At 38.8% G+C, this 23,189-nt stretch overlaps 1 protein-coding gene across 1 annotated transcript in view; it reads left to right on the top strand.

Moving 5' to 3' along the window:
* The first annotated feature begins 1,344 nt into the window (after positions 1-1,344).
* Positions 1,345-23,189, top strand: part of LOC145789298 (putative elongation factor TypA-like SVR3, chloroplastic) — a 54,244-nt gene continuing 32,399 nt past the window's right edge. Inside the window, exons 1-9 of the mRNA XM_082873964.1 lie at positions 1,345-1,699; positions 2,752-2,841; positions 3,948-4,082; positions 4,204-4,320; positions 6,181-6,308; positions 6,384-6,480; positions 7,102-7,196; positions 7,558-7,723; positions 8,236-8,431. Coding sequence (XP_082730090.1) covers positions 1,601-1,699; positions 2,752-2,841; positions 3,948-4,082; positions 4,204-4,320; positions 6,181-6,308; positions 6,384-6,480; positions 7,102-7,196; positions 7,558-7,723; positions 8,236-8,431 — 1,123 coding nt within the window. The 5' untranslated portion in view covers positions 1,345-1,600. The remainder of the gene's footprint in view (positions 1,700-2,751; positions 2,842-3,947; positions 4,083-4,203; positions 4,321-6,180; positions 6,309-6,383; positions 6,481-7,101; positions 7,197-7,557; positions 7,724-8,235; positions 8,432-23,189) is intronic.

Genomic DNA, 23,189 nt, shown 5'->3' with positions numbered 1-23,189 from the left:
CATTCTTTTCTCATCTTTTATTCTCTGTTATTTTTCCAAAAAAAATTTATTCATTCTATTAGAGATTGTTTATATGATGTTTAAATTTTTTTGTGCATGTATATAATTTATATATCATATTGTACATATATGTGTATTTGTCTATACGGTAAAAAAATATTATTTATCTTTTAACCCCTATAGTAATAAAATCTTAATTTCATCTATGTATGAGAGTGAGAGAGAGAGAGAGAGAGAGAGTATATGTGCAAGGCATATATTAGTAAGTGTAAGAGTTAAGGGTAAAATCCGTTTAGTTTAATTTTATAATTATAATTTAAGTGTGAAATTGTGATTTTAAGTGTGGAGTTGTGAGTTCAATTTTAAAAAAATAAAAATTTATTTGGTTATGAGTTTTGAAAATATTTTTGAGTTTTTGAATTTTGAATTTTGAAAAGAATTTTGAGTTTTGAAAAGAGTTTTAAGTTGTATTTTGAGTTTTAAGTTTTTGAATTTTGAGTTGTATTTTGAAATTTTTCGAATTTATTTCTTTTAAATATTTAAAAACGTTTAAGAAAAATTTATTTTTCATTTTAAATATTTTATTTTATTTTTGTAAATTTTTTAAATTCAAAACACAACTCTACACTCAAATCATAAACAAACACATAACTTCAAACTCAATTCAAAAACTATTTTTAAAATTCATAACCAAACACATAACTCAAACTCAAAACTCAATTCAAAAACTTTTTAATCAAAATATTTTTTTATTTTTTTATTTTATTGAAAAATATTTTTTGTTATTTTTTTAAGTATTGACCAAATAATTTGTTATAGTTTAGACATATATGGCCATCCAATTTTTTTTGAAATTAAAAAAAAATTAAATATTTTAAAAAATAAAATCATGATTTTAAAACATAAAATGAAAAAGTATTTTTTAAAATTTTTCTTTAAATAAAATTTTAAAAAGAGTTTGATTATAAGTTTTGAAAAAAATTTTAAATTAAATTTTGAGTAGTGTATTTGATTACATATTTAGAAAAGAATTTTGAATTTTTTTTATTAGAATTACAATTTCAAAAGAGTTTGGTTATTAGAATTTTTATTAGAATTTTGAGGTTTGTGTTGGTTACTACCCAACAGCGGCTATATTCACCACCGCCGCCACCCAACGGTACATTTCTCTCACAAAATTGCAACGGAGACAAATGTTTCTCTTACATCTTTTTATCCTCCTCTCTCTTCATTGCGATTAAGCTCACATCCCGAACCCACTATCGCTCTCTGAAAAGTTTTGGTTAGGGTTTCTCTCTCTATATATATAGAATGGACAATGGGAGTGCACCAGCAACAATTTAGTGCACCAGCAACAATTTAACGAAGGCTTCATCAGATGAACTGCTAAGGAAATTTGCGGAAGTGGGTTCGGGATCCACTGCGAAGAAAGAGCTTTCGCAGTTGGCAAAACGACGCCACCACCACCGGAAAAAAATCACCAGAGAAAATGACTTTGATGATGGTGAGCAGTAGCGTGAGAACCCCTCCTCCTCCTCCTCCTCCTCCTCCTCCTTAAGCCGCCGGGCCAGTTTGGTTGAGAGGAAATCGCTTCTTCCTGATGATGTCGTCTGCGCTGATTCGGCGGCTGGGGATTGGGAGGTCACGGCTCAGGTCCAGGGATTTCAAGAACATGTCCATTTTTGCCACAATTGACAAGGTTAGTAATTTTACATACATAATATGTGCTATATATTTACATATATACATATTAATTGTGCCAAATTTAGTTTTTTGAATTCTCAACTTGTATCTGTAGAATTTGTGTGAAATTCTCGTAGAACATTCTGGTAATCTCGTAAATTCCCAACTCTGAAATTGATTGCACTGTGGTTTCCTTTTCATTGAATTTTTCTTTCTTTCTTTCTTTCTTTCTTTCTTTGTGTCTGAAGGCAGTTTGCAAGTATCTTTTATCTATGTCTTGGCTGTTTAATTATCTGTGTTGAGTATTTAAGAGCTTCTTCAGTGATTTGTTTTTGGTGATGCATCTAGGAGCACGGCAGGAGAATCTTTAATGGAGGTGTAGTTTTTATTTTGGAGTCGAAACATTTGATATTGAGCCCTTTTTTGGATTACTATTAGGAATCTCTCTCTCTCTCTTTTTTTTTTGATAAATACTATTAGGAATCTCTTTCTTTTGTTTCTTGATTGATTTGCCGGAAGAATTTAGCTTATGGGTTGATGTATAGTTTGGCCTTTTTCCCTCTTATGTAATTTTTGCCCGGGATTTCTCCTTGTGTCTCGTTCTGGATTTTATCTACCAGGAAGAGGAAAATTCTCCTTCATTATTCCCCCTTGAGATACAACATGAACAAAATAAAGTTGGTTGTCTTAAGGCTGGTCTTGTTGAATTCTCAGACTATTTAATCTTGGATTAGAAAACTTAGGCTGTCATTGATTTAGTAGTACTGGAGGGCCAACATCAATCATTTTTTTTGTCATTTTAACCAGAAAAGGAAGTTAGGAGGGGTTTATGGCCACATTTCCCTATTTTGAAAGATAGAGATAATCCTGCAATAGGAGAAATTACATATGTGAATTCGAGTTCTTATTTGACATGATATATTTGCTCCATGGTATCTGGTCATGTAATTTGCAAAAAGAGTCATGTTAGATATTTACTTGTGAAGGAACTTTTCTTTTGTATTATCTTGTCAAATTTCAATATCATATTATTATGCTATAGTTGATTGCTGCTAGACATACTTGTAGGTGACAAATATTGAGTACGAGGAACATAAAGGACGGATAGCCATTGGGCGCTTGCATGCTGGTGTTTTGCGGAGAGGATTGGATGTGCAGGTGAGTATGCTTTGGAGCTAACATCTGTTCCTTATGGCATTTGTTCAATTTTTAGAATTATCATATTAAGGGCTGACTGTGTTCTGTATTCTGATTACTTTAATATGACAATCATTGATCATCATCACTGTTAGATGAGATTACTGTTATCAATTAATTGGAATTTCTTGAAATGATGTCTCTTAAAGAAATCGCACTCTTGTTATCTTGTTTGGCTTTTCACTTGAAGTTCCTATCTGGACTTTTGCCACGTTATGTGGCCGGGTTGTGCAAGGTGGGCTGTGCTAGGTGGAGTAATGGTCTATAAGTGAGAGACCTTATTAATGATATCCAAAGGCTCAAACAATTGAAAAGATCCTATATAAAATTTATGTTTATTTAAATAAAAAAAGAAATGGCAAACATATGTGTTAAATACTAATTAGGAATTCGTCCTATTCAGGACTAACGTTACATAAATGGGGTGTATTTCATAGTGGTGTGATGAGTGAGCACTTCCAATTTTTGGTGCAGTAAGTGTAAGTTGCTGATGACTAATTATCTTTGTTGCAACAGGAGGTCCAGTTCTTGTCTTACCCATCTCCCTATTCGATATTAGGTCATAGTTTCATATTATGAAACCAAAATGGATGATATCATATGTTTCTCTTGCCTGACCTGATATGCTCTATGAAACTATTTTGCACGGATTCTCATGCATGTTATATCAACGTATGATTTTGCATTACAAATATACATCGTACACACATACACACATGCATACGTAGTGTGTGTCTCTTCCAAGACTCTTATGATGTTTAAGTTGTATGTGCTATTCTTGAATTTGTGACTTGTGAAATGATGAAGGATCCATGGCAAGGTAAGCTACTCTTTGGAGATTGTGATAAGAAATATCATGCTCAGATGAGTTTCATTCTATAATCTGAAGATTTTCTCTAGAATTTCTATGTTTTCTTATGGTATAGAGTGAAGTTCTTTTTGTGTTCTTTTTTTTTTTGGATATTTAATCCATGTTTAAGTAAGCAAATGCCTCTGCCATAATTTATGGTTTTTTCCTGTGGACATAGAAAAAAATCTAATAATTTTAATAATTTGAATCTTTGAAGGTATGCACAACGGATGAGACATGCAGATATGTAAGAGTTAGTGAACTTTTTGTGTATGAGAAATTTAGTAGGGTTGCTGCACAGGCTGTGGAGGCTGGTGATATCTGTGCTGTTTGTGGTATTGATGATATTCAGGTAGAAAAAAACTTGTTTTGCATTGATCAATTTTTTTTCTCTCTAACAGTACTTGTAAGATGAATATTTGTATCAATCATTTTCTTTGTTGAAATTGTGGTAACTGATTTATTTTTCTTAGATTGGTGAGACAATTGCTGACAAAATTTCTGGGAAGCCACTACCTGCCATTAAGGTGGAAGAACCTACAGTGAAAATGGCTTTTTCTATCAATACTTCACCTTTTGTTGGCCGTGAGGTATGTTGGTTTGTTTGTTTGTTTGTTTGTTTGTTTTTTTTTTTTTTGGGTAAGAGGAGAGGTATGTTATTAAACTGTGACTTTGAAAATTTGTTCCCTAGTTTCACAATTTAGTACTGATTGAATCATCAAAACAATTTTATTCTCTAAGTTTGTAGCCATTGATAATAGTAAGTCTTTACTGCATGATTCTCGTGTTCATGTGATTTCTTCCTAATTCATGGGTCATGTCAAACACAAGTTGGGAAATCTGAAATTCTCGTGTTCATCTGTTTCTGGATGGATCTTTTGTAATGTTACTTGATAATGATGCGACAAGCCCAGAGAATTTGCAACAGTACCTTACGCGTATTGTTGCATGTTATGAACAATATAAGATATTCTTGATACATTATATACTGTTTCATCCTCAAAACCTGCTATCACATTTCTTTTTCAACTTTACAAATTCATAAAATTTATATTAGATCTGAACTTTTCAGTGTGCATCAGTGTCCTAAGAATAACAAAGCATGAATGCTTGAATCGTGCTATTGGAATCTCTGCATGAGTGAAGCTCAAGCCTCATGATTTCTTAATTTTTAAAGCAACTAAATCTATTAGTGACTAATAGAGAACAAAGTTTTTTCTGGATAGAAGGGCACTTCTTGTTAATACGTATCCGTTTAACAAATGCTACAGCAGTTCAAAGCAGTACTTTGATTGAGATTTTGGAAAATTAGACAGCATAGACACAAGAAAACAATTTTTCCAATTCATGCCAAGGCTAGAGCTGAAACATGCTACAGCCATCATGGTTCAAAGTCTCTCTCTTGGTCTTTGTCTAGGAGCAAATTGGTATGATTGGTCATGATGTGTTGACTCCATGTAGGGTAATACACTGCAATCGAGGTTCAAGAAAAGTAGAAAGAATCTTAACAAATTTAGAATTATCAAGCAAAATACAATGGATCCATAAAATAAATCAAATATACAATAAAAAAAATATGACTGTAAAAAGAACATGAGGGCCACTCATCTATCCATAAAATAAATCAAATATACAATAAAAAAAATATGACTGTAAAAAGAACATGAGGGACAGCAAATGCAATCCAGAAATGCATATGGTGCAAAACCAGCAAAACAGAGTTATGGGACTCATCTAGAAACAGCAAATCCAGAAATTTAGTTTATATTATTCACTTTCCCTTATTTTTTCCTTTCCCTTCACCAGTTCTCCCTCAAATGCTTGATCCAAACACAGCGTTGATGTAATTTTACATAGGACTGTACAAAACTCTCTTACTATTTCACCTTAGTATGTAATGGAACATCCTAAAAATTTTAGGGGAAACCACTGGAAACATTTTGGAAATGTCTAGAACGTTCAGGAAAATTCATTGGGAACTTTTGAGAAGAAAAAAAAAAAAAAGACCTGCTAGGAAAAGATGAGGAAAAAATTATGGGAAATGTAGTTAGTGGGTTTTTCTTTTTCTCTATGGTCTTGAAGCCTTTTTTGAGAAGATGATACATGACATTTTTAACAAGATTCTTTAATTGTTCCCTTAGTTGGACTAATCATTATAGTTCTTGTGTGTTCCATTTTATTTATCAAACCTTTTCAGTAGGTTCTTTTAAACTTTTAATATAATTTCTTATTTCTTCTTGGTTTGGTGGTTCCCATTCCTTATGTGTGTTTTAATCATGTTTTACTTCATTTTTCTCAATTTTTAACTCTTCTATTTCTCTCTGTGGCAATAAGAACCTAACTGCTTCATGTGCCTTACTTAGGTTGTATTATCAACATTTGCAGTTAATAAGCATTTCCTCATTGTGGTCTGGCATTGACAGTTTGCTATTTTCAATGTTTGCTCTCAGGGAAAGTATGTTACTAGTAGAAACTTAAGTCTCTATCATGAGCTTGAGAGAAATTTGGCCATGAAAGTTGAAGATGGTGAAACTGCAGATACATTCATTATTAGTGGAAGGGGTACTTTGCATATTACATGTAAGTTTTAAGTATAAGCTATGCTGTGACTCTTATTTGTATTGTTCTGAACTTGCATATTTTGTATAATAACGTTGCTTATCAGGCGAAGGGAAGGTTATGAATTCATGGTGGGCCCACCAAAAGTGATCAATAAAAGGGTGGATGACAAGTTGCTGGAACCTTATGAGGTGATTTTTCTTCTATTTTCTCTTTTGTAATAATATAGAAAAGGACAGAGATGTGTATGCTCCCAAACTTTATACTGATATGCTTTAATGTTATTCTAACGGCATGCTTGTGTGTTCATGTTGCTTTTCGTTTCCCTCCTTTCCTCTTTAAAGAGTTTATAGAATACTTCAAATGGTTATGTTCAATGTTAGGGAACAGGCCGGAGAGTTCTCTCTTATCTCTTTTCTCTCTGTTCTTTCAAAACCTAGATGGAGGCAGGCAGGATTGATCTTAAGTGTCCAGTATAACTAGTAAGAGAGTACTTGGTTGGCACCTTCAAGTCAGAACATTCATCAGTATTGTTTATATACCTCTGAAGGCCCATCTAATTGCCTTTTTTTTTTTAGTAATTGGGTATCATCTAATGGCCTATTAATGGCTGAACGTATCAATTGCTCTGCACATATATGATTATTCTTGTATAATCAACCGATTGAAGCAACAATTTTGATTACACTAGCTGAAGAGGACATGATCTTCCAATCCTAGCAAAATCTTGTATGCTGGCCTTTGTGATGTCATCAACTTTGCTCTCAAGGCTTTAGTGATGAAAGGACTAACTTAGCGTGTGTTTTGAACAGATTGCCACTGTGGAGGTGCCAGAACAACACATGGGACCTGTTGTTGAACTTCTTGGTAAAAGGCGTGGGCAGATGTTTGATATGCAAGGGCTAGGGTATGTGAAATGCTCTTGTTGCCAATGTGCATTTATGTGGTTCTTTTTTGTTCCAACTTTCAAATGAATTTTGCGATGGCATAATACACCATAAATGTAAAGAATCAGTGATGTTTCCTTGACTTCCAAATGCATTCAATATTAACTTTTCTTGCGTTAAATTTAAGGTTCTGCACCCTTTTATAGAAATTGCATCAATAATTGTCTTTATCATTCTTACAATGTTAAATCTAATTGAGTTGTTTGAAGTTCTTTTTCGGGTATGCCCCTTTCTTTATTACTCTTTAATTTAATTTAATTTTTTATTATTGTTATTCTTTTTTGCATCTTTCTGACAATCTTAATTTCACTTGTCCACTAGGTCGGAAGGAACAACTTTCCTTAAATATAAGATACCCACTCGTGGGCTCCTTGGTTTGCAGAATGCAATTTTAACTGCTTCTCGGGGAACAACAATTCTAAATAAAATATTTGATAGCTACGGACCTTGGGCTGGTGACATTACCACCCATGATCAGGGATCACTGGTAAATTTCTCGCTTCAATTGAATTTAATTTTTCAAGCTTTCACTGGTTATGATGATGAAAGCCCTGGCCAGTGTTGTCATAATCATGAAAGTGGTAGTTACATGGCCTCCATATTATCCCTGTTTTAGTTCAATTTTATTATTTTGATAAATAATTTAAGTTATAAACATATTGCGTATGTTAAAAGTACTATTGACATAAATATATATTTATATATAGTAGAATTTTACCTGTTATGACTAATATAATAGTAGTTTACGGGTACATTTTTCTGCCTTCATAAATCTCTTTAATGCATTATCTGAGGGATCTGCTGTTAGCTAAAGATTAAGTCTTGCAGTGGCTTTATAGTTATTTCTATTGGAAGATGACCTCTTAGGCTCTTATTATACTTTCAGACTTGCTCATTAACAAGTTAAATGGTCTTCATTTGGAATGAATTTATTACATTAAGGACGGTATGTTCACCAGCAGTGGTTATACTAAAGTTTACAAAGTGGATTGATTTTAGGTTGCATTTGAAGATGGAACAACAACATCATATGCTCTATCTAGTTCACAAGATAGGTGGCAAATGTTTGTTGGTCCTGGAGTTGACATTTATAAAGGCCAAATAATAGGCATTCATCAGCGGCCTGGTGACTTATCCTTAAATGTGTGCAAGAAAGAGGCTGCAACAAATATTCGTTCCAACAAAGAGCAAACAGGTGACGAATTGCTCAAATACACTGCTCAATTTTTGTTTTGAAATAAATGTCGCTCAATCAAATTACTGGCAAATCGCTTCGTGTGGCTTCTTTAGTTTATATACAATCTAAGCTTATAATTTTGCTCTTTTCATCATCAAATTCAGAAATCTCTTTATGTTATGTTTGGATCTTATATTTGTGGAGGAAGAAAAAAAAAGGAAAAAAATTAAAAAATGCTTCTGCATTTCTTTTTTTCCCTTTCCTTTTTTTTTTTTTTCCCTTCAGAAATTCAAGATCCGAGTTAGATGAATCATACACTTGGACACATACCCGACCTCAACACCGGTACTCGAATCCATGTAACATAGGTAGTGACTAGTAATTATAGGTATAGAAAAACGTGTAAAAGGAAAACAGAAATATGAAAAAATGAATTGATTGTAATTGTTAGTATTCATGACAATGGTGTTAGTCATAAGATTGTTATTGAGCCTCCCTTAGGTTTAATTATATATTATCCTAAATTGGTTAGACTCTGGTTGGTTTCCACTCTTTAACCCCATCTGGGGTTCCCAAATGTGCAGTGCCACATAGCTTATTGAAACAAAAGCTTTTAATGAGGCATTTGTCAAACTTGAAAACAGTTTAGAGTAAGCTGAAATTCAACTTTTTTGAGAAGCACCTCGGAGGTGCTATTGACCTTGCACTTTATTCAGAAGCCCAAGAAACAGAAGCCACATAGCTTATTGAAATTCCTCATTGGATTATAGCCTGGACGACTGCATAGAGTACATTCAGGAAGATGAAGATGAACTTGTGGAGGTTACACCCTTAAGCATTCGTATGTGCAAAAATCCAAAGTTTAGTGGAAAGAAGATGATTTTCCACTCTCAGCAATGCTAGGTGGCCACAAATTCTGTGGTTCAAATGGCTCAAAACACCCAAAATGACAAAACGACGTCGTTTTGGCAGTTTCGGGCCATTTGAGCCACAGAATTTGTGGCCACCATACATTTTCCACTATAGCAGGTTGGCTGTTCTCTCTCTCTCTCTCTCTCTCTCTGTGAGAGGGCCATATTATGCATTATATTAATAGTATACAAAATGATGTGATATTTGATTTTGTTTAGTATACAAATGGTGCAGCAAGTTTTGCAGCCTGGTCTCATTCAATGTATATGGTAGTATACATCCAGCAAAGTTGTATACCTCATAAATTGGCAAGAATTTTATAATGAGAACAAAAAAAAAATCAGTAATTTTGTCTGTATACTTCACAAATGGGCTGCGAGTGACACTTATTTTTGACAGAAGGCTCTGTTACTGCTGTGGCAAGTAAAATCTTTCGGCAACTTTGCCAAAAAATACGTGACCAATGTAAGTTGTAGAAACTTACAGAACAGGCATAGGATTCCCGGTTTGAAAACTAAGTGAAAAAATACACTTTTTTCACACTTAATCTTTAAAATAGGCCATCGGCAGCCAAAATGGGTGTAACAGTCATGAGAAGGCCTGCGGAACACCTCAAACACCTTAAGAGGGACCAATGTTAGTTGTGGAAACTTACAAAACTAGTACGAGACTCCCGGTTTGAAGATTAAATCGAAAAATGCACTTTTTTCACACTTAAGCTTGAAAATAGGCCTTCGCGGGCCAAAATTGTGTAACAGTCACGAAAAGGCCGGAGAACACCTCAAACACCTCGGGATGGACCAATGTAAGTTATGGAAACTTACGAAACTGGCACGGGACTACCGGTTTGAAAACTAAAGTCAAAAAAAGCATGGGACAATAAGCTTTGGAAACCTACGAAACTAATACGGGACTCTCAGTTTGAAAACAAAGTCTAAAAAGGCACTTTATTCAGACTTAAGCTTGACAATAGGCCATCGGGGGCCAAAATCGGGCAACGGTCACGAGAAGGCCCATGGGACACATCAAACACCTCGGGAGGGACCAATACAAGTAGTGAAAATTTACGAAACTAGCACGGGACATCCCGCTTGAAAACTAAGTCAAAAAATGCACTTTTTTCACACTGAAGCTTGAAAATAGGCCATCGAGAGCCCAAAATTGTGTAACAGTCACGAGAACCCCAGCGGAACACCCCAAACACCTCAAGAAGAACCAATATAAGTTGTGAAAACTTATAGAACTGGCACGGGACTTCCGGCTTGTAAACTAAATAAAAAAATGCACTTTTTTCACAATTAAGGTTGAAAATAGGCCATCGAGGGCCAAAATTGTGTAACTGTCACTAGAACCCCCGCGAAACACCCCAAACACCTCGAGATAGACCAATGTAAGTTGTGGAAATTTACAGAACTAGCATGGGAGTCCCAGTTTGAAAACTAGGTCGAAAAAGACACTTTTCTCACACTTGAGCTTGAAAAAAGGCTATCGGGGGCCAATATCGTGTAACAGTTAGGAGAAGGCCTGGGGAACACCTCAAACACTTCAGGAGGGACCAATTTAAGTTGTGGAAATGTACGGAACAGGCACGGGACTCCCGGTTTAAAAACTAAGTCAAAAAATGCACTTTTCTCACACTTATGGTTGAAAATAGGCTATCGAGGCCCAAAATCGTGTAAGAGTCACGAGAAGGCCCGAGGAAGACCTCAAACAGCTCGGGAGAGACTAATGTAAGTTGTGGAAACTTACGGAAGCAGCACGGGACTCCCGGTTTGAAAACTAAATCCAAAAAGGCACATCTCTTTACTTAAGCTTGAAAATAGTCCATCGAGGCCAAAATTGTGTTAAAGTCATGAAAAGGCCCAGGGAACACGTCAAACACCTCGGGAGGGGCCAATGTAAGTTGTGGAAACTTACGGAACTAGCACGAGACTTCCGGTTTGAAGACTATGTTGAAAAAGGCACTTTTTGCACACTTAAGCTTGAAAATAGGCCATCAGGGCTAAAATCATGTAACAATCACGAGAAGGCCTGGGGAACACCTTAGACACCTCGAGAGGGAATGCAAGTTGTGGAAACTTATAGAATTAGAACGGGACTCCCGGTTTGAAAAATAAGTCGAAAAGGGAATTTTTTTCACACTTAATCCTGAAAATAGGTCATGGTGGGCCAAAATTGTGTAACAGTCACGAAAAGGCTCGGGAAACACCTCAAACACCTCGAGAGAGACCAATATAAGTTGTGGGAGCTTACAGAACTAGCATGGGACACCCAGTTTGAAAACTAAGTCGAAAAAGACACTTTTCTCACACTTGAGCTTGAAAATAGGCCATCGGGGGCCAAAATCGTGTAACAGTCATGAGAAGGCCTGGGGAAATACTTCAAACACCTCGAGAGGGACCAATGTAAGTTGTGGAAATTACAGAACTAGCACGGGACTCTCGTTTTGAAAACTATGTCCAAAAGGCACTTTTCTAACACTTAAACTTAAAAATAGGCCACTGGGGGCGAAAATCGTGTAACAATCACGAGAAGGCCCGGGGAATAACTCAAACACCTCTGGAGGGACCAATGTAAGTTGTGGAAACTTATGAAACTAGCACGACACTCCTGGTTTGAAAACTAAGTGAAAAAATATACTTTTTTCATACTAAAGGTTGAAAATACGCCATCGGGTGCCAAAATTGTGGAACACCTCAAACACCTCAGGAGGAACCAATGTAAGTTGTGAAAAATTACGAAACTAGCACAGGTCTCCCGATTTGAAAACTAAGTACAAAAAGGTTGAAAACTAAGTACAAAAATGCACTTTTCTCACACTTAAGCTTGAAAATAGGCCATCGGGGGCCAAAATAGTGTAACAGTCACGAGAAGGCCCCAGGAGCACATCAAACACCTCGGGCAGGACCAATGTATGTTTTGAAAATTTACGGAGCTAGCACGAGACTTTTGGTTTGAAAACTAAGTCGAAAAAGGCTATTTTTTCACACTTAAGCTTGAAAATAGGCCATCAGGAGTCAAAATCGAGTAACAATCACGAGAAGGCCCGAAGAACACCTCAAACACCTCGGGAGGGATCAATATAAGTTGTGCAAACTTACAGAACTAGTACGGGACACTCGGTTTGAAATCTATGTCAAAAAATATACTTTTTTGACATTTAAGCTTGAAAATAGGCCATCTGGGGCCAAAATCGTGTAACAATCATAAGAACTAGCCCGGGGAACACCACAAACACCTCAGAAGGGACCAATGTAAGTTGTGAAAACTTACAGAACTAGCACGGGACTCCCGGTTTGAAAACTATGCCAAAAAATGTACTTTTTTTACACTTAAGCTTGAAAATAGGCCATCGGGAGCCAAAATTGTCTAACAGTCACGAGATGGCCTGGGGAACACCTCAGACACCAAAACTTACAGAACAAGCACGGGACTCCCGGATTGAAAATTAAGTCAAAAAAGACACTTTTTTAACACTTTACCTAGAAAATAGGCCATCGGGGGACGAAATTGATTAATAGTCACGAGAAGTTCCGTGGAACACCTCAAACATGTCGGGAGGGACCAATGTAAGTTGTGAAAACTCACGGAACTGCCACGGGACTCCCGGTTTGAAAACTAAGCCAAAATGTACACTTTTTTCACACTTAAGCTTGAAAATAGGCCATCGGTGGCCAAAATCGAGTAACAGTCACGAGAAGGCTCGGGGAACACCTCAAACACCTCGGGAGGGACCAATGTAAGTGGTGGAAAGTTACGGAACTAGCCTGGAACTCCCGGTTTGAAAAATAAGTCCAAAAGCCATTTTTTTCACACTTAAGTTTAAAAATAAGTCATCGGGGACCAAAATCTTGTAACAGTCACGAGAAGGCCCAGGGAACATATCAAATACCTGGAGAGGGACCAATGTAAGTTATGGAAACTTACGGAACTAGCGATGGACTCCCGACTTCAAAACTAAGTCAAAAAATGCATTTTTTTCACCCTTAAGCTTGAAAATAAGCCATCGGGGGCCAATATCGTGTAATAGTCACGAGAAGGCCCGGGGAACACCTCAAACACCTCAAGAGGGACCAATGTAAGGTGTCAAAATTTAAAGAACTAGCACGGGACTCCCGGTTTGAAAATTAAATCGAAAAAGATATTTTTCTCACACTTAAGCTTGAAAATACACCACCAGTGGCCAAAATCATGTAACAGTCATGAGATGGCCCGGGAAACACCTCAAACACCTTGGGTGGAACCAATGTAAGTTGTGGAATCTTACAGAACTGGCACGTGACTCCCGGTTTGAAAAGTAAGTCAAAAAATGCACTTTTTTCACACTTTAAGCTTGAAAATAGGTCATCGGGGGGCTAAAATCGTGTAACTGTCATGAGAAGGCCTAGGGAACACCTCAAACACCTCGGGATTGACCAATTTAAGTTTTGGAAACTTACGGAACTAGCACGGAACTCCCGGTTTGAAAACTATGTCCGAAAAGGCACTTTTCTCATACTTAAGCTTGAAAATAGGCCATCAGGGGCCAAAATCGTCTAACAGTCACGACGAGGCCCAGTGAACACATCAAACAACTCGGGAGATACCAATGTAAGTTGTGAAAACTTACGAAGCTAGCACGAGACTTCCGTTTTGAAAACTAAGTCGAGAAAGGCACTTTTTTCACACTTAAGTTTGAAAATAGGCCATCGAGGGCAAAAATCGTGTAACAATGACGAGATGGCCCAAGGAACACCTCAAACACCTCGGGAGGGACCATTGTAAGTTATGAAAATTTACGGAACTAGCACAAGACTCCCGGTTTGATAACTATGTCAAAAAATATACTTTTTCCACACTTAAGCTTGTAAATAGGTCATCGGGGGCCAAAATTGTGTGACAGTCACTAGAATGCCGGGGAACACCTGAAACACCTCAAGAGGGACTAATGTAAGTTGTGGAAACTTACAGAATTTCAACGGAACTCCCGGTTTGAAAATTAAGTCAAATAATTCAATTTTTTCATACTTAATCCTGAAAATAGGCCATCGGGGGCCAAAATTGTGTAACAGTCATGAGAAAGCCTGGCGAACACCTCAAATACCTCGACAGAGACCAATGTAAGTTATGGGAACTTATAGAACTAGTACGGGACTCCCGGTTTGAAAACTAAGTGCAAAAAGACACTTTCTCACACTTAAACTTTAAAATAGTCCATTGGGGGCCAAAATCGTGACGAGAAGGCCCATGGTACACATCAAACACCTCGGGAGAGACCAATGTAAGTTGTGGAAACGTAAGGGACCAGCACGGAACTTCCGGTTTAAAAACTAAGTCGAAAAGGTCACTTTTTTCACACTTAGTTTGAAAATAGGCCATCGGGGGTCAAAATCGTGTAACAGTCACGACAAGGCCCAGTCAACACATCAAACAACTCGGGAGGCACCAATGTAAGTTGTTGAAACTTGCGGAACTGGCATGAGACTCTCTGTTTGAAAACTAAGTACAAAAAGAAACTTTTCTCACACTTAAGTTTTAACAAAGGTCATCGGCGGCCAAAATCGTGTAACAGTCACGAAAAGGACCAAGGAACACATCGAACACCTCGGGAGGGACCAATGTAAGTTGTAGAAACTTACGAATTAGCACGGGACTCCCGGTTTGAAAACTAAGACAAAATATGTACTTTTTTCACACTTAAGCTTGAAAATCAGCCATCGGGGGCCAAAATCGTATAATAGTCACGAGAAGGCCCGAGGAACATCTCAAGCACCTCGAGATGGACCAATGTAAGTTTTGGAAACTTAAAAAACTCGCACGGGACTCCCGACTTGAAAACTAAGTCGAAAAAAGTACTTTTTTCACAGTAAAGCTTGAAAATAGGCCATCGGGGGCCAAAATTGTGTAACATTCACAAGAATACCTAGGAAAAACCTCAAACATCTCGACAGAGACCAATGTAAGTTGTGCAAACTTATAGAACTAGCACGGGACTTCCGATTTGAATACTGAGTCAAAAAAGGCACTTTTTTCACACTTAAGCTTGAAAACAGGCCATCAGGAGCCATAATCATGTAACAGTCACGAGAATGCCCAGGGATTATCTCAAATACCTCGGGAGGGACCAATGTAAGTTATGGAAACTTGCAGAACTAGCACGGGAATTCCGATTTGAATACTGAGTCGAAAAAGGTATTTTTTTCACACTTAAGCTTTAAAATAGGTCATCGGGGGCCAAAATCGTGTAACAGTTACGAGAAGTCTCGGGGAACACCTCAAACATCTCGGGAAGGACCAATGTAAGTTGTGGAAACTTACGGAACTAGCTCGGGACTCCCGGTTTGAAAACTAAGTCAAAAAATGCACTTTTCAAACACATAAGCTTGAAAATTGGCCATTGGAGGCAAAAATCGTGTAATACTCACAAGAAGGACCGGGGAATACCTCCAACACCTCAGGAGGGACTAACGTAAGTTGTGGAAACTTACGAAATTAGTACGGGACTTCCGATTTGAAAACTAAGTTGAAAAAGTCGCTTTTCACACACTTAAGCTAGAAAATAGGCATTTGGGGGATAAAATCGTGTAACAGTTCCAAGAAGGCCCAGGGAACACCTTGGGAGGGACCAATGTAAGTTGTGAAAACTTGCAGAACTAGCATGAGACTCCTGGTTTGAAAATTAAGTCAAAAAGTTCAGTTTTTTCACGTTTATGCCTGAAAATAGGCCATCGGCGGCCAAAATTGTGTTACAATCATGAAAAGGCCTAGGAAACACCACCAACACCTCGGGAGGGACAACGTAATAGGACTTCCGGTTTGAAAACTAAGTCCAAAAAGATACTTTTCTCACACTTAAGCTTAAGAATAGGCCATCGGGGAACAAAATCGTGTTACAGTCACGAGAAGGCCCCGGGAACACATCAAACACTTCGGGAGGGACCAATATAAGTTGTGAAAACTTACGGAACTAGCACGGGACTCCCGGTTTGAAAACTAAGTCAAAAAATGCATTTTTTTTCACACTTAAGCTTGAAAATTGGCCATCGGTGGCCAAAATTGTGTAACAGTCATGAGAAGGCTTGGGGAACACCTCAAACACCTCGACAGGGACCAATGTAAGCTGTGAAAACTTATGCAACCAGCACGGGACTCTTAGATTGAAAACTAAGTAAAAAAATGTACTTTTTTCACACTTAGGCTTGAAATTTGGCCATCGGTGGCCAAAATTGTGTAATAGTCACGAGAAGGCCTGGGGAACACCTCAAACACCTCGACAGGGGACCAATGTAAGTTGTGGAAACTTATGGAACCAGCACGGGACTCCCGGATTGAAAATTAAGTAAAAAAATGCACTTTTTTTACACTTAAGCTTGAAATTTGGCCATCGGGGGCGAAAAACAGTAACGAGACTTCCCGGGGAACACCTCAAATAGCTCGGGAGGGACCAATGTAAGTTGTGGAAACTGACGGAACTAGCACGGGACTCCCGGTTTGAAAACTAAGTCAAAAAATGCACTTTTTTCGCACTTAAGGTTGAAAATAGGCCATCGAGGATCAAAATCGTGTAACTGTCACGAGAAGTCCCGGGGAACACCTCAAACACCTCGAGAGGGACCAATGTATGTTGCGGGAACTTACAGTACTAGCACGGGACTCTCAGTTTGAAAACTAAGTTGAAAAATGCACTTTTTTCACACTTAAGCTTGAAAATAGGCCATCGGGGGGCCAAAATTGTGTAACAATCACGAGAAGGCTGGGGGAACACCTCAAACATCTCGAGAGGGAGCATTGTAAGTTTACTCCTGGTTTGAAAACTAAGTCAAAAAATGTATTTTTTCACACTTAAAGTTGAAAATAGACCATCGGGGCCAAAATCGTGTAACAGTCACGAGAAGGCCACGAGATGGCCTGGGGAAAACTTCAAACACCTCGGGAGGGACCAATGTAAGTTGTGGAAACTTACGGAAGTAGCACGGGACTCCCAGTTCGCGAGGGACTAATGTAAGTTGTGGAAACTTACGGAAGTAGCACGGGACTCCCGGTTTGAAAACTAAGTTGAAAAAGGTACTTTTTTCACACTTAAGCTTGAAAATAGACCATCAGGTACCAAAATCGTGTAACAGTCACGAGAAGGCCCAAGGTGCACATCAAACACTTCGGGAGTGACCAATGTAAGTTGTGGAAACTTACGGAACTAGCACGGGACTCCCGATTTGAAAACTAAGTCAAAAAATGCACTTTTTTCACACATAAGCTTACCATTAGGGGCCAAAATTGTGTAACAGTCACGAGAAGACCCGGGGAAAACTTCAAACACCTTGAGAGGGACCAATTTAAGTTTTGAAAACTTATAGAACTAGCACGGAACTCCGCGTTTGAAAACTAAGTCGGAAAAGGCACTTTTTCATATTTAAGCTTGAAAATAGGCCATCTGGGGCCAAAATCGTGTAGCTATCACGAGAAGGCCCAATGAACACGTCAAACACATCGGGAGGGATCAACGTAAGTTGTGAAAAATTACGAAACTGGCACGGGATTCTAAGTTTGAAAACTAAGTCAAAAAATGTATTTTTTTCACACTTAAGGTTGAAAATAGGCCATCGGGGGCCAAAATTGTGTAGCAGTCACGAGAAGCTCGGGAAAAAACTCAGACACCTCGAGAGGGAACAATGTGAGTTGCGAAAGCTTACAGAAGTAGCACGGGACTCCCGATTTGAAAACTAAGTCGAAAAAGGCACTTTTTTCACACGTAAGGCTTAAAAAAGGCCATCGGGGGCCAAAATTGTGTAACAGTCACGAGAAGGCCTGGGGAGCAACTCAAACACCTCGAGAGGGACCAATGTAAGTTGCAGAAACTTACAGAACTAGCACAGGACTCCCGGTTTGAAAACTAAGTCGAAAAAGTCACCTTTTCCACACTTAAGCTTGAAAATCGGGCGCCAAAATTGTGTAACAGTCACGAGAAGGGCCGGGGAATACCTCAAACCACTCGGGAGGGTATGTTGTGAAAACTTACAGAACTGGCACAGGACTACCGGTTTGAAAACTAAGTCTAAAAATGCACTTTTTTCACACTTAAGGTTGAAAATAGCCATCGGGGGGCAAAAATCGTGTAACAGTCATGAGAAGGCCCGGGAAAAACCACAAACACCTCGGTAGGGACCAATATAAGTTGTGGAAACTTATAGAACTAGCATGGGACTCTCGGTTTGAAAACTAAGTCAAAAAATGTATTTTTTTCACACTTAAGGTTGGAAATGGGCCATCAGGGCAAAAATCGTGTAACAATCATGAGAAGGCCTGGAAAAGACCTCAAACACCTCGGGAGGGACCAATGTAAGTTGTGAAGACTTAAAGAACTAGCATGGGACTCCCGATTTGAAAATTAAGTCCAAAAAGGCACTTTTCTCACACTTATGATTGAAAATAGGCCATCGGGGGCGAAAATCGTGTAACAGACATGAGCAGGACCCCGAAAACACATCAACAATCTCGGGTACCAATGTAAGTTGTGGAAATTTATGGAACTAGCACGGGACTTCCAGTTTGAAAACTAAGTCGAAAAGGTCATTTTTTCACATTTAAGCGTGAAAATAGGCCATCAAGGGCCAAAATCGTGTAACAGTCATGAGAAGGCCCAGAGAACATCTCAAACATCTCGGGAGAGACCAATGTATGTTGGGAAAACTTACGGAATTAGCACGGGACTCCCGGTTTGAAATCCAAGTAAAAAAATGCACTTTTTTCACACTTGGCCATCGGGGGCCATAATTGTGTAACAGTTACAAGAAGGTTCGGGGAACACCATAAGCACCTCGAGACGGATCAATGTAAGTTATGGAAACTTACAGAACTAACAGGGGACTCCCTGTTTGAAAACTAAGTTGAAAAAGACACTTTTTTCACACTAAAACTTGAAAATAGGCCGTCGGGGGCGAAAATTGATTAAACACCTCACACACCTCGGGAGGGACCAATGTAAGTTGTGAAAACTTACGGAACTGGCATGAGACTCCTGGTTTGAAAGCTAAGTGAAAAAATGCATTTTTTTCACACTTAATCTTTAAAATAGGCCATCGGAGGCCAAAATTAGGTAACAGTCACGAAAAGGCCTGCAGAACACCTCAAACATCTCAAAACGGCCAGTGTAATTGTGGAAACTTACAGAACTAGCTCAGGACTCCCGGTTTGCAGACCAAGTCGAAAAAAGCACTTTTTTCACACTTAAGCTTAAAAATAGGCCTTCAGGAGCCAAAATCGTGTAACAGTCACGAGAAGGCCAGGGGAACTCCTCAAGCACCTCGGGAGGGACCAATGTAAGTTGTAAAAATTTACGGAACTAGCATGGTGGGGCTACCAGTTTGAAAATTAAGTCAAAAAATGCACTTTTTTCAAACTTCAGGTTGAAAATATGCCATCGGGGGCCAAAATCGGGTAACAGTCACAAGAAGGTTGGGGGAACACCTCAAGTACCTCGGGAGGGACCAATGTAAGTTGTGAAAACTTACGGAACTAGCATGGGGCTACCAGTTTGAAAACTAAGTCAAAAAATCCACTTTTTTCAAACTTCAGGTTGAAAATATGCCATCGGGGGCGAAAATCAGGTAACAGTCACAAGAAGGTTGGGGGAACACCTCAAGTACCTCGGGAGGGACCAATGTAAGTTGTGAAAACTTACGGAACTAGCATGGGGCTACCAGTTTGAAAACTAAGTCAAAAAATCCACTTTTTTCAAACTTCAGGTTGAAAATATGCCATCGGGGGCGAAAATCAGGTAACAGTCACAAGAAGGTCGGGGGAACACCTCAAACACCTTGGGAGGGACCAATGTAAGTTGTGGAAACTTACGGAACTAGTACGGGACTCCCAGTTTAAAAACTAAGTCCGAAAAGGCACTTTTTCACACTTAAGCTTGAAAATAGGCCATCGGGATCCAAAATCGGGTAACAGTCATGAGAAGGCCCAAGGAACATCTCAAACACCTCGGGAGGGATCAATGCAAGTTGTAAAAATTTATGGAACTTGCACGGGACTCCCCGCTTGAAAACTAAGTCAAAAATTGCACTTTTTTCACACTGAAGGTTTCAATAGGCCATCGGGGGCCAAACTTGTGTAATAGTCACGAGAACCCCAGCGGAACACCTCAAACACCTCAAGAGGGACCAATGTATGTTGGGAAAACTTACGGAACTAGCACGGGACTCCCGGCTTGAAAACTAAGTCAAAAAATGCACTTTTCAAACAATTAAGCTTGAAAATAGGCTATCGGGGGCCAAAACCGTATAACAGTCACGAGAACCCCCATGGAACACCCCAAACACCTCAAGATGGACCAATGTAGGTTTTGAAAACTTACAGAACTAGCACGGGAGTTCTGGTTTGAAAACTAGGTAGAAAAATGCAGTTTTTTCACACTTAAGCTTGAAAATAGGCCATCGGGGGCCAATATTCTGTAACAGTCAGGAGAAAGCCCGGGGAACACCTCAAACACCTCAGGCGGGACCGATGTAAGTTGTGAAAATTTACGAAACTGGCACGGGACTCCCAGTTTCAAAACTAAGTTGAAAAATGCACTTTTCTCACACTTAAGCTTGAAAATAGGCAATCGGGGGTCAAAATCGTGTAACAATCACGAGAAGACCCAGCGAACACCTCAAACACCTCAGAAGGGACCAATATAAGTTGTGAAAACTTACGGAACTAGCAAGGGACTCCTGGTTTGAAAACTATGTAAAGAAATGCACTTTTCTAACACTTAATCTTGAAAATGGGCCATCGGGAGCCAAAATCGTGTAACAGTCACGAGAAGTCCGGGGGAACACCTCAAACCCCTCTGGAGGGACCAATGTAGGTTGTGGAAACTTACAGAATTAGCACGGGACTCCCGATTTGAAAACTATGTAAAGAAATGCACTTTTCTAACACTTCAACTTGAAAATATAGGCTATCGGGGGCCAAACTCGTGTAACAATCACGAGAAGGCCTAGGGAACTCCTCCAACACTTCGGGAGGGACCCACTTTAGGAGGGACCAATTTAAGTTGTGGAAACTTACGGAACTTGCACGGGACTCCCGATTTGAAAACTAAGTCAAAAAAGGCACTTTACTAACACTTAAGCTTGAAAATAGGCTATTGAGGTCCAAAATCGTGTAACAGTGATGAGAAGGCCTGGAGAACACCTCCAACACCTCGGGAGGGACCATTGTAAGTTGTGAAAACTTATGGAACTGGCACGGGACTCCCGGCTTCAAAACTAAGTCAAAACATGCACGTTTCTAACAGTTAAGCTTTAACATTGGACATCAGGAGCCAAAATCGTGTAACAGTCACGAGAAGGCTCGAAGAACACCTCAAATACCTCGGGAGGGATCAATGCAAGTTGTGAAAACATACAGAACTAGCACGGGACTCCGGTTTGAAAACTAAATTCAAAAAGGCATTTTTCTCACACTTAAGCTTGAAAATAGGCCATCGGAGGCCAAAATCGTGTAACAGTCATGAGATGGCCCGGGGAACACATCAAACACCTCGGAAGGGACCAATGTAAGTTGTGGAAACTTACGAAACTAGCACATGACTTCCAATTTGAAAACTAAGTCGAAAAAGGTATTTTTTTCATACTTGAGCTTGAATTGAAAATAGGCCATCGGGGCCAAAATCGCGTAAGAATCATAAGAAGGCCCGGGGAACACCTCAAACACCTCGGAAAGGACCAATGTATGCTTTGGAAACTTATGGAACCAGCACGGGATTCCCGATTTGAAAACTAAGTCGAAAAATGCTTTTTTCACACTTAGGGGTTGTTTGGGATGACCTAAATAAGTGCACTTTTTGTCTTTTTACGAAAAGATGTGTAAAAAAGTAGAGAGGTGATGTGATGGAAAAAAGATAAAAAGATAAAAAGTGCGTACTTATTTTGAGTAGCCAAACTTGGCCTTAAGCTTGAAAATAGGCCATCGGGGGCCATAATCGTGTAACAGTCACGAGAAGGCCCAAGGAATACCTCAAAAACATTGGGAGGGACCAATGTAAGTTGTAGAAACTTACGGAACTAGCACGGGACTTCCGGTTTGAATACTAAGTCGAAAAAGGAACTTTTTTCACACTTAAGCTTTAAAATAGGCCATCGGGGGGCCAAAATCGTGTAACAGTCACTAGAAGTCCCGGGGAACACCTCAAACACCTCGGGAGGGACCGATGTAAGTTGTGAAAACTTACAGAACTAGCTCGGCACTCCCGGTTTGAAAACTAAGTTAAAAAATGCATTTTTCAAACACTTAAGCTTGAAAATAGGCCATTGGAGGCCAAAATCGTGTAACAGTCACGAGAATGGCCGTGGAACACCTCCAACACCTCAGGAGGGACTAACGTAAGTTATGGAAAATTACGGAACTAGCACGGGACTCCTGATTTGAAAACTAAGTCAAAAAATTCACTTTTTCACATTTATGCTTAAAAATAAGCCATCGGGGGTCAAAATTGTATAATAATCATGAGAAGGCCTGGCGAACACCACCAACAACTCAGGAGGGACCAACGTAAGTTTTGAAAACTTACAGAATTAACACGGGACTTCCTTTTTGAAAACTAAGTCGAAAACGTCACTTTTTTCACACTTAAGTTTGAAAATAGGCCATCGGGGGCCAAAATCGTATAACAATCGCGAGAAGGACCGGGGAACACTTCAAACACCTTGGGAGGGACCAATGTAAGTTGTGAAAATTTATGGAACTAGCACGGGACTGCCGATTTGAAAACTAAGTCAAAAAAGACAATTTTTTCACACTTAAGCTTGAAAATAGGCCATCGGGGACGAAAAACGTGTAACAGTCACGAGAAGGCTTATGGAACACCTCAAACACCTCGAATACCTCGGGAAGGACC

Source organism: Camellia sinensis, chromosome 6 (genome assembly GCF_055761805.1).
Source record: "Camellia sinensis isolate YWXY chromosome 6, ASM5576180v1, whole genome shotgun sequence".
Taxonomy (NCBI): Eukaryota; Viridiplantae; Streptophyta; class Magnoliopsida; order Ericales; family Theaceae; genus Camellia; species Camellia sinensis.
This window is presented reverse-complemented; position numbering and strand designations above follow the sequence as displayed.